We start from the raw sequence: 11,654 nt of genomic DNA, 5'->3' as shown, positions 1-11,654 counted from the left end.
AAGAAAATAAAACATATTTAAAAAATAAAGTAAATGTAGATACTGTTAATACAAAGCAAGCGATAAGAATTTTGAGAATAATAAAGTTTAATTTTTTTTTACATAAATAAAAAACAGGACAAAATATTAAAAGAATAATTTAAAAGTGGAAGTCATGGACAACGATAATGTTTTATAGTACCATAAACAGATCTATCGGGCTTATCGGCAGAAGAAGGAAATATCTGGCATTTCTGGGTGAAATTCCACTGTTTGGATTCCCAGCGTGACTAGTTCAAGAAGAAGAATTTATTACATTATGTAACAAAAAAATATTTTTACTAATATTTTAGAGATTTAACAATGCAGCACTAGAAAAAAATAAATTATAAAACCTACTTCCCACATCTGAGCATTTTTAAGAAAGCTGAAAGATTGATTTAAGTCATGTTAATACCAATCAAAGCTTTTATAGATAAATGAATTCCATGTCTTTTAAAGATTTTTAAGGATCTGCACGAACCGTGTGTCATTATTGCCTTATTTTTTATTTCTACAAATTACTACATTTATCCTGATTTAAGTGCTTTGTAAACAAGCTTTACTGTTTAACTATTAAAAATCTTTAAAAACAACTTTTAAAGACCATGCCTTATCTGAAACGATCATCCATACTCAACAGCTCTTTTCATTACTATATAGCTTTTTTATATTATTTTTAAAAATAATGAATTACGAACAGGATTAAAAAATGAATATTTAAATATAACTACAGGACTTTTTTTATTTGTTAGAGGGGAAGTGGTGTACAAAAGGAGGAGGCATGTCACGTACTTTTTAGGCAGTGGGGAGAATAAACACTCAGCGGCTGTCCGGCTGCTGGCATTTATAGCGTGTGGTAAAAACGCAGCAATCCCACGATAGCACTGCAATATTGCTGTTACTGCGACAACCCTCGGGGTTAGTCTCTGGCTCGGAGGATTATCTGGTCGTGTCATAAATCTTAGGTTGTCAGTGTGTATCTGGATCTGAGCTCCTGGCTGGTTCTGGTCCTCCACAGCCTTATCCATCAAGGTTTCTCTCCTGTGTGAGTTTTCATGTGATGAGCTACGCTTTCCTTGCGTGGAAATCTTTTTCCGCACTTTGTGCAGCTGAATGGTTTCTCTCCTGTGTGGCGCCTCATGTGTTTCTGTAAACTTCCACTCTGTGTGAAAGACAACTTACAAACTGAGCAGCTGAAAGGTTTTTCTCCTGTGTGAGACCTCATGTGTTGCTTCAGATGTGTTTTGGTGCTAAATCTTTTTCCGCACTCAGAGCAGCTAAATGGTTTCTCTCCTGTGTGGCATCTCATGTGTGACTGTAAATGTGAATTCTGCGAAAAAGATTTCTTACAAATGGAGCAGCTGGAACGTTTCTCTCCTGTGTGAGTGCTCATGTGCCTCTTCAGATCTGTATTGGTGATGAATCTTTTGTCACACTCTGAGCAGCTGAAAGGTTTTTCTCCTGTATGAGTGCTTATATGTCTCTTGAGATCTGGCTTGCGGCCGTATCTTTTCCCACATTCATAGCAGCTAAATGGTTTCTCATCAGAATTAAATCTTGAATCACTGACAAGGACTTCAACATTTTTCAGGGAGTTTAAACGTGACTGAGGTTCTCCGGTCTCCTTCACATCATCACTGTCATGAGTCTCAGTTTCAGGAGAGTCTCCAGTCTTTTCATTAGTTTTAGGTTGTAAATGTCTATCTAGATCTGTGCTCCTGAGTGATTCTGATTCACCACAGTCCTCTCCATCAACTTCTGTTTCAAACTTTTCACCTATGTACTCCTCAGTTTGAGTTTCATGAGGCTGTGAGCTGTGAACATCACGCTGATGGTTTCTGAGCTGTGAAAGCCAAGTGAATCTTTGGTCACAAACACTGCAGCTGAAAGGCTTCTCTCCTGTGTGGATTCTCATGTGATGAGCTAAGGTCTCCTTGCGAGGGAATCTTCTATCACACTCAGAGCAGCAGAAAGGTTTCTCTCCTGTGTGGCACCTCACGTGTCTCTGCAAATGTTCACTATAACAAAACGTTTTCTTACAAACTGAGCAGTTGAATGGTTTCTCTCCTGTGTGAGTTCTCATGTGTCTCTGTAAATGTCCTCTCTGTGTAAACGATCTCTCGCACACAGAGCAGCTGAAAGGTTTTTCTCCTGTATGAATTCTCTTGTGTCTCTTCAGATCTGTCTTGGAGGCGAATTTTTTTTCACACATACTGCAGCTAAATGGTTTGCTATCAACACTACATCTAGAATCACTGACGGAGATTTCATCATTTTTCTGAGAGTTCAAACCTGGTTCTCTGGTCTCTTTCCAATCATCACTGTCATCAGTCTCAGGTTCAGGAGAGTCTCCAGTCTTGTCCTCTGTCTCAAGTTCAGGAGTGTCTCCAGTCTTGTCCTCTGTCTCAAGTTCAGGAGAGTCTCCAGTCTTGTCCTCGGTCTCAGGAGGTAAATGTGTATCTGGTTCTGGTCCTCCACAGTCCTCTCCATCAGTTTCCATCTGTTCAGTCTGTCTTTGATGAAGCTGTGAGGTCTGAGGTTTCTCTTCATCGTCTTCACTCTTCACAGCGACAGGAGTGAACTTGATATCAGCCTCGTCCAGAAGCTGCTCTCCTTTGTGAGCGATCCAGAGCTCCTCCTGCTCCTCTTTAATGTGTGGAGGCTCTGGGTCCTCCTGGTCCACTCTGGAGCTCCACTCCTGCTGCTCAGGAGGAACCTCTTCTTTAACCACCAACAGCTGCTGGACGTCTGCAGGAAACAGAAAACACATAGATGTTACAGAGATTGTGTGAAATTTTGTCATCATTAGCGTATGAATTCCTGAATGATGGCCAAAATGTTTAGTGAGGTCACAGTGACCTTTGAAAACCAAATTCTAATCAGTTCATTCTTTAGTCCAAGTGGACGTTTGTGTCAAATCTGAGGAAATTCCCTGAAGGCCTGCTTGAAATATCACAGTTACCAAATGAGACAGATGCAAAGTCCAATTAATTCAACCTCGAGTCCAAGTGGACGTTTATTTCAAACGTGAAGAAATTCCCTCAAAGTGTTTTTGAGCTTTTGCATTTAATGCAACGGACAAGGTTACAGCGACCTTGACCATAGACCACCAAATTCTTCTCAGTTTATCCTTGATTTAATGTGGACGTTTGTGCCAAATTTACAGAAACTCTTTATCGAACTTCTTGAAATATCACATTCACAAGAATGAGATTGATGCAAGGTCATGGTGACCTTGACTTCTGAACTTTGACCACAAAAATCAAATCAGTTCATCCATTAGTACAAGTGGATGTTAGTGCCAAAATTGAAAAGAAAAATCCTTAAAGGAAGGACTGCACACTTCTAGCACCCTTTACAGTTTTTTATTGAATACTCACAAACCCAGTCACATTTCGAGGTACATGCTTTTCTTCAGACTTCAAAATCTGTACATATACAGTATATATATACATGTATATATATAGGTGTATAAGTATATGCATATACAGCCTTAGACTAGAACAAAAACAAGGGTTTTGTTCCACCCTGGTGATTTATATGATACACTGCGGGGGTGCTGTCTGTCCTCACCTGTACACACCTGTTCTGCATGTACAGCAACAAACCCCTGAGGGCGAACCGCCGCTCTCCTGTAAAAAAATGTCGTCCGTCCTGTTTGCTACACTTGAAATATAGATTACTCTCAGAGACGCCTCTCCTCTGCTACTTCTCAGAGGAGTCCAGGCCAAATGCTCCCAATCATGGGCAGAAGAAATACGGCAAAAGCCAAAATTGAGAACTGGGTCATGTAAATGTCCACAATTAAAAATTATGAATTAATTTGTTTAACATCTGCATATTCAGATTAACAACACTAAACAGAGTACAATTTCAAGAAACAGATTAAGGATTTAAAAAAGATAGTGGGGGAAATGTCTAGGGAAAAAAACTACTTGCAGTGTATTATCATTATTACATTTTTTTAAATTATGTTTCAGGATCACAACTTATCAAGCAACTTTTCCAGGTATTTTCCTTTTTTAATATGATTTAATTAAATTTTTTATTTCTTTTACTTTTATGTTATACATTTTCTGGTGATTTTTTTTCTTTACTTTTTTTTTTCATTTAAGAAAACCGCCAACAAATTGCAGGCTGAAAAAAAAAATAACCAAAGAGAAGTTATCGTGACTTTTAAACGTCAATAGAATGAATATTTTTTTTAAACAAACCTGCATTTATTATCATTAATAATGAACTCTTAACGTTTAATAACAGACCTGCATTTATTATCATTAATAATGAACTCTTAAATGTTTAATAACAGACCTGCATTTATTATCATTAATAATGAACTCTTAAATGTTTAATAACACACCTGCATTTATTATCATTAATAATGAACTCTTAAATGTTTAATAACACACCTGCTCTGTGTAAGTGAAGCTGAGGGTTGAAAACAGCGTCCAGGAGTTTCTGCTGTCGCTCGTTTTCCTCTTTTGATCGAGAAAGTTCCTCCTCGCACTCTGCTATCGACCTTTCAAACAGCCCAAAAATCTCCTCAGCAGCCGCAGTTAGCCGCTGCTTCACCAGCAACCTCAACATCTGACATTTAGACATTTTTAACACTTTCTTTAAACAGAAAAAGGTTATTTCCTGACACTTGTTTCCACTGAACGTCACCTTAGTCAAGCAGTGTGACGTCAACGCAGTAAGAACTACTGCTTCCGGGGTAGATCTGTTACAATGCTTCAAAATAAAAGCTCAGTCCCAGAGTAACTGACAGTTAAACTTTTAACCCTTAAAAACCTCAACATGTTGGTTAGGTTTTCTGAAAACACGGGAATAGGGCAATGACCAGTTTAACAAGCCATGGCCCAAAAAAGCAAGAATTTAGTAAAAAGTTACAAGAAAATTACCATAAATAGGCACATAAAATTAAACAATAAACACATTACATAAATATATACATACATACATAAATAACTCAAATATGCTGAAATTGAAAAAAATCTATGTATTATATAAGATTAATTTTAAATATATAAAATTACAAAAATTAAAAATATAGTTTTCTGAAGATTTTCCATATAATTTGATAATTATCTGAGTCCCCAATTTACAAGTCATATTCTTTTGGACCTTTTACCAATATCTTGCAATCTGTGGAATATTTCCTGCCAAGTGGGTCATTGCCATTTTACCCATGCTTTTCTTTTTTCTTTTTTTAAAGAAATTAAACCAGTTTGCTCAGGTTTCAAAGGGCTACGTAGGTTGTGAAAGGTGTCTGAATGCAGCACAAAAAAACTGTTGTTCCAGATTTCAAAGGGTTAAAAACATACACAGGATGACATATGATGAAAATACACATTTTAAAGAATGTCCGTCATTAAACTTTGTTTATTCTTGAATTTGGAAACAAAAGCTTACAAATATTTTTCTGAGGCAAGGTCTAAATAAATTGTTGTTTCTTCTCATGTCAAACTATATGTCAAACTTCTGGGGCACATGAGTACATGAGCTTCAAAATAAAAGTCCAGAAGTGTCAAAAAACTTAGAACAACACACAAAAGAAAGACAATTGATATTTTTTTTAAAGAATGACATTTAATGAACTTAAAGGTTTATTACTGGACTTGTTGACAAAAAAATTCAAAGTATTTCTTTACACAGGGTCCAAATATTTTTTTCTTCTCATGTTAAACTATAAACATTCCCCCTAAAGTAAGATCAGATCAAAAGCGAGAAAAATAAAAAATTAAGCGTCATAACAAATATAAGACCGGACGTCAGTTGAGCTGCTGGCTGGAGGCTCTCCGCTCTCCTCTGTTTGATTTAAACGAGGCTGTGCGGACTGACGACCCGCACACCGATGTTTTTTGAGCTGATAAGACCAAGTGAATCTTTGGTCACAAACACGGCAGCTGAAAGGTTTCTCTCCTGTGTGGCACCTCATGTGTTTCTTCAAATTTCCATTCAAATTAAAAGATTTTTTACACACCAAGCAGCTGAAAAGCTTTTCTCCTGTATGAGTGCTCATGTGGGTTTTTAAATCCCCACTCAGTGTAAAAGGTTTCTTACAGACCGAGCAGCTAAAAGGACTGTCTGCCGTATGATATATCATGTGTCTCTTCAGATGTGCCCTGGTGACGAATCTTGTCCCGCACTCGGAGCAGCTAAATGGTTTCTCTCCTGTGTGAGTGCTCATGTGTCTCTTCAGATCTGTCTTGGCCCTGAATCTTTTCTCACATTGTGAGCAGCTGAATGGTTTCTCTCCTCTGTGGCCCCTCATGTGTTTCTGAAAATTTCCTCCCTGAGTGTAAGATTTCTCACATAATGAGCATCTGAACGGTTTTTCTCCTGTGTGGGATCGCATGTGTCTCTTCAGATTTGTGGCGGTGACGAATCTTTTCCCACACTCGTTGCAGCTGTAAGGTTTTTCTCCTGTGTGAGTTCTCATGTGTGCCCTCACATTTCCAGTGCTTGAAAACCTTTTCCCACACACAGAGCAGCTAAATGTCTTTTCCGCAGCACACGAATCACTGACAAGACGTTTATCGATGTTCTCCTTCCAATAATCATCACTGTCCTCGGTCTCTGGTTCAGGACAGTCTCCAGTCTTGTCCTCGGTCTCAGGTTCAGGACAGTCTCCAGTCTTGTCCTCAGTCTCTGGTTCAGGAGAGTCTCCAGTCTTGTCCTCAGTCTCAGGTTCAGGACAGTCTCCAGTCTTGTCCTCAGTCTCAGGTTGTAAATGTGTATCTGGATCTGAGCTCCTGTCTGGTTGTGGTCCTCCACAGTCCTCTCCATCAGTTTCCATCTGTTCAGTCTGTCTTTGATGAAGCTGTGAGGTCTGAGGTTTCTCTTCATCGTCTTCACTCTTCACAGCGACAGGAGTGAACTTGATATCAGCCTCCTCCAGAAGCTGCTCTCCTTTGTGAGCGATCCAGAGCTCCTCCTGCTCCTCTTTAATGTGTGGAGGCTCTGGGTCCTCCTGGTCCACTCTGGAGCTCCACTCCTGCTGCTCAGGAGGAACCTCTTCTTTAACCACCAACAGCTGCTGGACGTCTGCAGGAAACAGGAAACACACACAGATGTTGTTGTTAATATTCCAACAGTATAAAATAATAATGATAATAGTAACAAAATGAATATATATATAGCACTTTCATACAGGGGACGGAGCCCAAAGTTCTTCACAATAAATAATGCAATACAAAGAAAAATAAAGTAGACAATCAAAAGACGGGGTGATAAGCAATTTTAAAAGAAAAGATAAATAGTACAGAAACCAGAAAAAATAATAAAAATAAGAGAATTGGGGCGCTGGTTGGTTCAGTTGGTCGAGCGTTTGAGTCCGACCGACGGCTTCCTGTCATCTCTCTAACGGTCCTATTAAATACAGGCCGAAAAGAAACCCGAATAATTATATTAATGAAAAACAGAGAGAGTTGCGGCACCCATTAACTCACCTGGTAGAGAGGGTGTTTCAAGGATTTTAGGACATTTCTACAATTTTAGGGACATTTGTAGGATTTCAAGACGTTTCTAGGATTTTTAGGAAATTTGTAGGATTTTAGGATGTTTCTAGGACTTTAGGACATCTCTAGGATTTTAAGAGATTTCTAAGATTTTAGGGACATTAGTAGGATTTTAAGACGTTTCAAGGATTTTGGGACATTTTGATAATTTGAGGATGTTTCTAGGATTTGAGGACATTTTTAGGATTTTAAGACATTTTTAAGATTTTAGGGACATTTCAAGGATTTCAGGGCATTTCTCAGACTTAAGAACATTTCTTGGATTTTAAGCTGTTTCTATAATTTCAAGGATTTGAGGACATTTTTAGGATTCTAGGACATATTAGGATTTTGGAACATTTCCAGGATTTCAAGACGCTTTCAGGGTTTTAGAAATTCTCCCAATTTTGTCTTTGTAACTTAATTTTGACACTAGTTGAAATCTGCCTGTAAATGACAGTTCAGCTGTTGTGCTGGTCGGCTGTGTCACAGCGTTTAGTCGGCTCTAAATTCTACAGGTGTAGTAGCTCACCTATAACAGCTCGCTGATGATGCGTAGTAGCTGAGATAAAGTCCCCGTTGGGACAGATTAAACATGCTTTTGCTCTCCTCAGACATTGTGCTATGTGGGATAAAGACATATGAATTCAAATATTTCACTAACCAATAATATTTGTAGCCTTGATTCTCATGGATTTGTTATTTGACCTCTTCTTTCTTTTCCTCCTCCTCACCCTCTCCTTTTTATTCTTCTTCCTCCCTTTCTGAACACTTGGCTATTGGTATGTTTAAGTTTTTAGGATTGGCTTTAACTTCCTCTTTCTCCTCGAAATGATATTGTCTTAAATAGCTACTAGCGTGCTGGATAAAAATGACAATGACTTACAGTCAAAAAAACAATCAAGTATTTTCTCTTTATTAAACATCCATAAAAAACACCAAACAATACGAGCAGAGCGGGAAAAGTGTTTAATAACACACCTGCTCTGTGTAAGTGAAGCTGAGGGTTAAAAACAGCGTCCAGGAGTTTCTGCTGTCGCTCGTTTTCCTCTTTTGATCGAGAAAGTTCCTCCTCGTACTCTGCTATCGACCTTTCAAACAGCCCAAAAATCTCCTCAGCAGCCGCAGTTAGCCGCTGCTTCACCAGCAACCTCAACATCTGACATTTAGACATTTTCACACTTTATCAGCACAACAAAACACACGAGTTTAAACTCGACGCCATTTATTTGTTAAATTAGCGACAGTGAAACATACTGCTTCCGGAACAGATGTTTTTACTGCGCTTCAAAATAAAAGCCCAGGCGTGTTAACCAAAATGCAATTTGACTCAGAAAATATATGAAAAAAGTCACTTAAAAAGACATTAGGTTGTCAGAAGTCATGGAGATGAGCAAATGGGCTTGATTTCTTTTAAAAACATGGGGGAAAAAAGAAATGAGCTGTGAAAGAAAATTAGCAAGTAGTATGGGAAAAAGTCCAAGGAAATTGCTGGAAAATAAGTTTTTAGAAAAAGTCAAAAACATGGCAAACAAGCATTGGAGAAACACTTTTCACGTGCTCTTGTTAAAAAATGGCAAGAAATTGATAAAAGAATTTTATCCAAAAAAATGTAAAAATAAATAAATAAATAAAACTCAAAAGTGATAACATTAAGACTTTTTTTTAAAGAAAGGAATGAAAATTACCTGAATAAAGTTCTTAAAAAGTTATAATAACTGTATTAAAATATGTAATTATGATCATTGGTTATAAAGTTAATTTTCCCTCGCTTGTTAAAAAATAATTTGCAAATTCTCTTGCAATTTTTGGAACATTTCTTACTAAGTTGCATGTTGCTTCTGTTTTTTTTAAAGCAATCACAAATTTTCACAGGGTTCAGAGATTTAAATACTTCTGGAAAGCATCTTAACAAGGAGTGATACCTATTTAAAAATAACTGATTAATCATCAGTCGCTGAGAATATAATCGAACATGTGAAATTTCATCAATTAATTGATTATCGATTAGAGTAGGTTATGCACCATTTTCCAAGTATAAGCAAGATGTTGCTGTGAGCTTTGATTGAGGAAAAACACACTGGTATTGTTTAAAATAAGCAAATATGTTCTAATGTTTAAAAAAAAAAAAACACAGTAAAGTATTTGTTTATTTTACCAATAATACATTAAGGAAAATGTTTACACGTCTGGAAATAATTGAAGCAGCTTTTTGATTTCTTGTGTTGCCTTTATTAACTTCTATCAGTCTGAGAAACACTCAACGTTCTTACATATTCAATCAACGAAAAATATTATTACATTTTCAGAGCTCTGAGAAAAAAAAACGAACCGAGCCCAAAAGATTGTGGTCGTTTGTTTCTCTTGCCTTTACGTTACGGAAGATAAAAGTTATAGTCTCTCAACGTTAATCTGATATTTTTGATATTTTTGTTTTATCTTAAAAAATAAAAAAAGGTTTGTAACGTTAATGTTCATGTGGAGATCAGTACATACAGGGCTCCTTTTATCTCAGCACATTTAAACATCCACAAACACGGACAAATAAAAAATGTAAAGGGGCAGTGTAGGGGAGAATATTCACGTCTCTATCTTGTAAATATGCCCCGAATAGCTCAATATACACAATATTTAAAAGGCTATAAAAGTACATCACATCACCAATTAAAATCAGATCAATCAGTCAAAACATCAGCTAATCATCACATAAACTACAGCAACCACGGCAAATGTGTCAAATCATTATCTCCTACGTTCAAGAAAATAAAGGCAGTTCTTAAATGTTTCTCACAAAATCAGCAGCTGAAAGATTTTTCTTCTGAACTATATATATATTTTTAAATTTTGTTTTAGCCTAAACGATTATTAACAGTTTGCTTTTATGTTAATCTCTCTTTGTTTGTTTGTTTGTATTGGACGTGGTCGTGGCGATGTTCACGCCGCTCTCACCGCTCAAATTCAGCAGCCGATCTGGCGCAACTTCCGGCGGCTACAGTGGTGGAAATGGTGCCGACACAGTCTTTCATGCCTCGTTTTAATCACCCAAAAACAACAAAAGCAAAAACAGTATGCCCATTTGACCTTGTAGAGTTGCAGACAGCGTCCTGGACTCGGCAGTAAATCCTGCACAGCCTGTAGGACACTTGTGGCTCCGTTAGTCTGTCTGAAATCAAAATATTATGTAAATCACGTTGTTATCTTGCTTGTTGCTAATGCAACACAAGTTGGAGTTATCTGTCTGTACGGACTGTTGATGTCTGCTATTTTTGTTATTTGCAAGAAAAACGACAAATGCCAGGGCAGCCGGTTTCCATAAAATCAAACAGGTTTAAGCTCGTACACCAGACCAGACCGGCACAACCACAAATCGACCCAACTCTGACCACAAAAGGAGCAATTAAATGGTTTCTCTCCTGTGTGAATCCTTGTTTTTCGTTAAGACTTTAGCAGACAAATCTCTTACAACACTCAGAGCAATTTAACCATTTTTTTATCAGTAGTATCACACTTCATCATTTTTAAACAAGTTCAAGTTCGACTGAGATTTTCTGGTCTCGGTCCAATCATCACGAGCGTTCAGTCTCAGGTTCAGGAGAGTCTCCAGTCTTGTCCTCAGTCTCAGGCTGTACATGTCTATCTGGATCTGAGTCCCTGGCTGGTTCTGGTCCTCCACAGTCCTCTGCATCAACTTCTGTTCTTATCTGATGGGCCGAGCTGCTGGCTGGAGGCTCTCCGTCTTTGTTCGCCTCAGTTTGAGTGTCATTAGTCTGTGAGGGCTGACAACCAGCGCGCTGATGGTTTATGAGCTGGATACGCCAAGTGAACCTTTGGTTACAAACACTGCAGCAAAAAGATTTCTCTCCTGTGTGGCTTATCATGTGTTTCTGCAGACTCCCACTCTCCTTAAAAGATCTCTTACAAACAGAGCAGCTGAAAGGTTTCTCTCCTGTGTGACTTCGCATGTGCGTGTGCAAATTTCCACTCTGCGAAAAAGATTTCTTACAAACGGAGCAGCTGAACGGTTTCTCTCCTGTGTGAGTGCTCATGTGTCTCTTCAGATGCGTCTTGTGGTTAAATCTTTTCCCGCACTCGGAGCAGCAAAACGGTTTCTCTCCCGTGTGCGTCCTCATGTGT

At 38.0% G+C, this 11,654-nt stretch overlaps 2 protein-coding genes across 2 annotated transcripts in view; both read right to left on the bottom strand.

Moving 5' to 3' along the window:
- Positions 1–63: 63 nt before the first annotated feature.
- Positions 64–4,719, bottom strand: LOC121965974 (uncharacterized). Its single transcript, XM_088073281.1, has 2 exons — positions 4,431–4,719; positions 64–2,769 (listed from the first exon to the last, which is right to left on the bottom strand). The coding sequence occupies exons 1-2, from the start codon at positions 4,621–4,623 to the stop codon at positions 1,049–1,051; spliced, it is 1,914 nt and encodes a 637-aa protein (XP_087929407.1). The 5' UTR covers positions 4,624–4,719; the 3' UTR covers positions 64–1,048.
- Positions 4,720–5,387: 668 nt separating this feature from the next.
- The window catches only part of LOC148185752 (uncharacterized), a 9,164-nt gene continuing 2,897 nt past the window's right edge, over positions 5,388–11,654 (bottom strand). The window contains exons 3-4 of the mRNA XM_088073292.1: positions 8,502–8,687; positions 5,388–7,068 (exon numbers count right to left, since the gene is read on the bottom strand). Of these exons, the coding sequence (XP_087929418.1) occupies positions 5,762–7,068; positions 8,502–8,687 (1,493 nt within the window). The 3' untranslated portion in view covers positions 5,388–5,761. The remainder of the gene's footprint in view (positions 7,069–8,501; positions 8,688–11,654) is intronic.

This window comes from Plectropomus leopardus, chromosome 23 (assembly GCF_026936395.1).
Source record: "Plectropomus leopardus strain MGB_pleo_1.0 chromosome 23, ASM2693639v1, whole genome shotgun sequence".
In the NCBI taxonomy this organism is placed as follows: Eukaryota; Metazoa; Chordata; class Actinopteri; order Perciformes; family Serranidae; genus Plectropomus; species Plectropomus leopardus.
Note: the sequence above shows the minus strand (reverse complement) of the source record. Positions and strands in the feature narration are given on the sequence as shown.

Coding starts and splice junctions, on each gene's coding strand:
- LOC121965974 (XM_088073281.1), bottom strand. CDS start 4,623: ATGTCTAAATGTCAGATGTTGAGGTTGCTGGTGAAGCAGCGGCTAACT. Junction 2,770..4,430: donor GCTTCACTTACACAGAGCAG/GTGTGTTATTAA, acceptor TGTTTCCTGCAG/ACGTCCAGCAGCTGTTGGTG.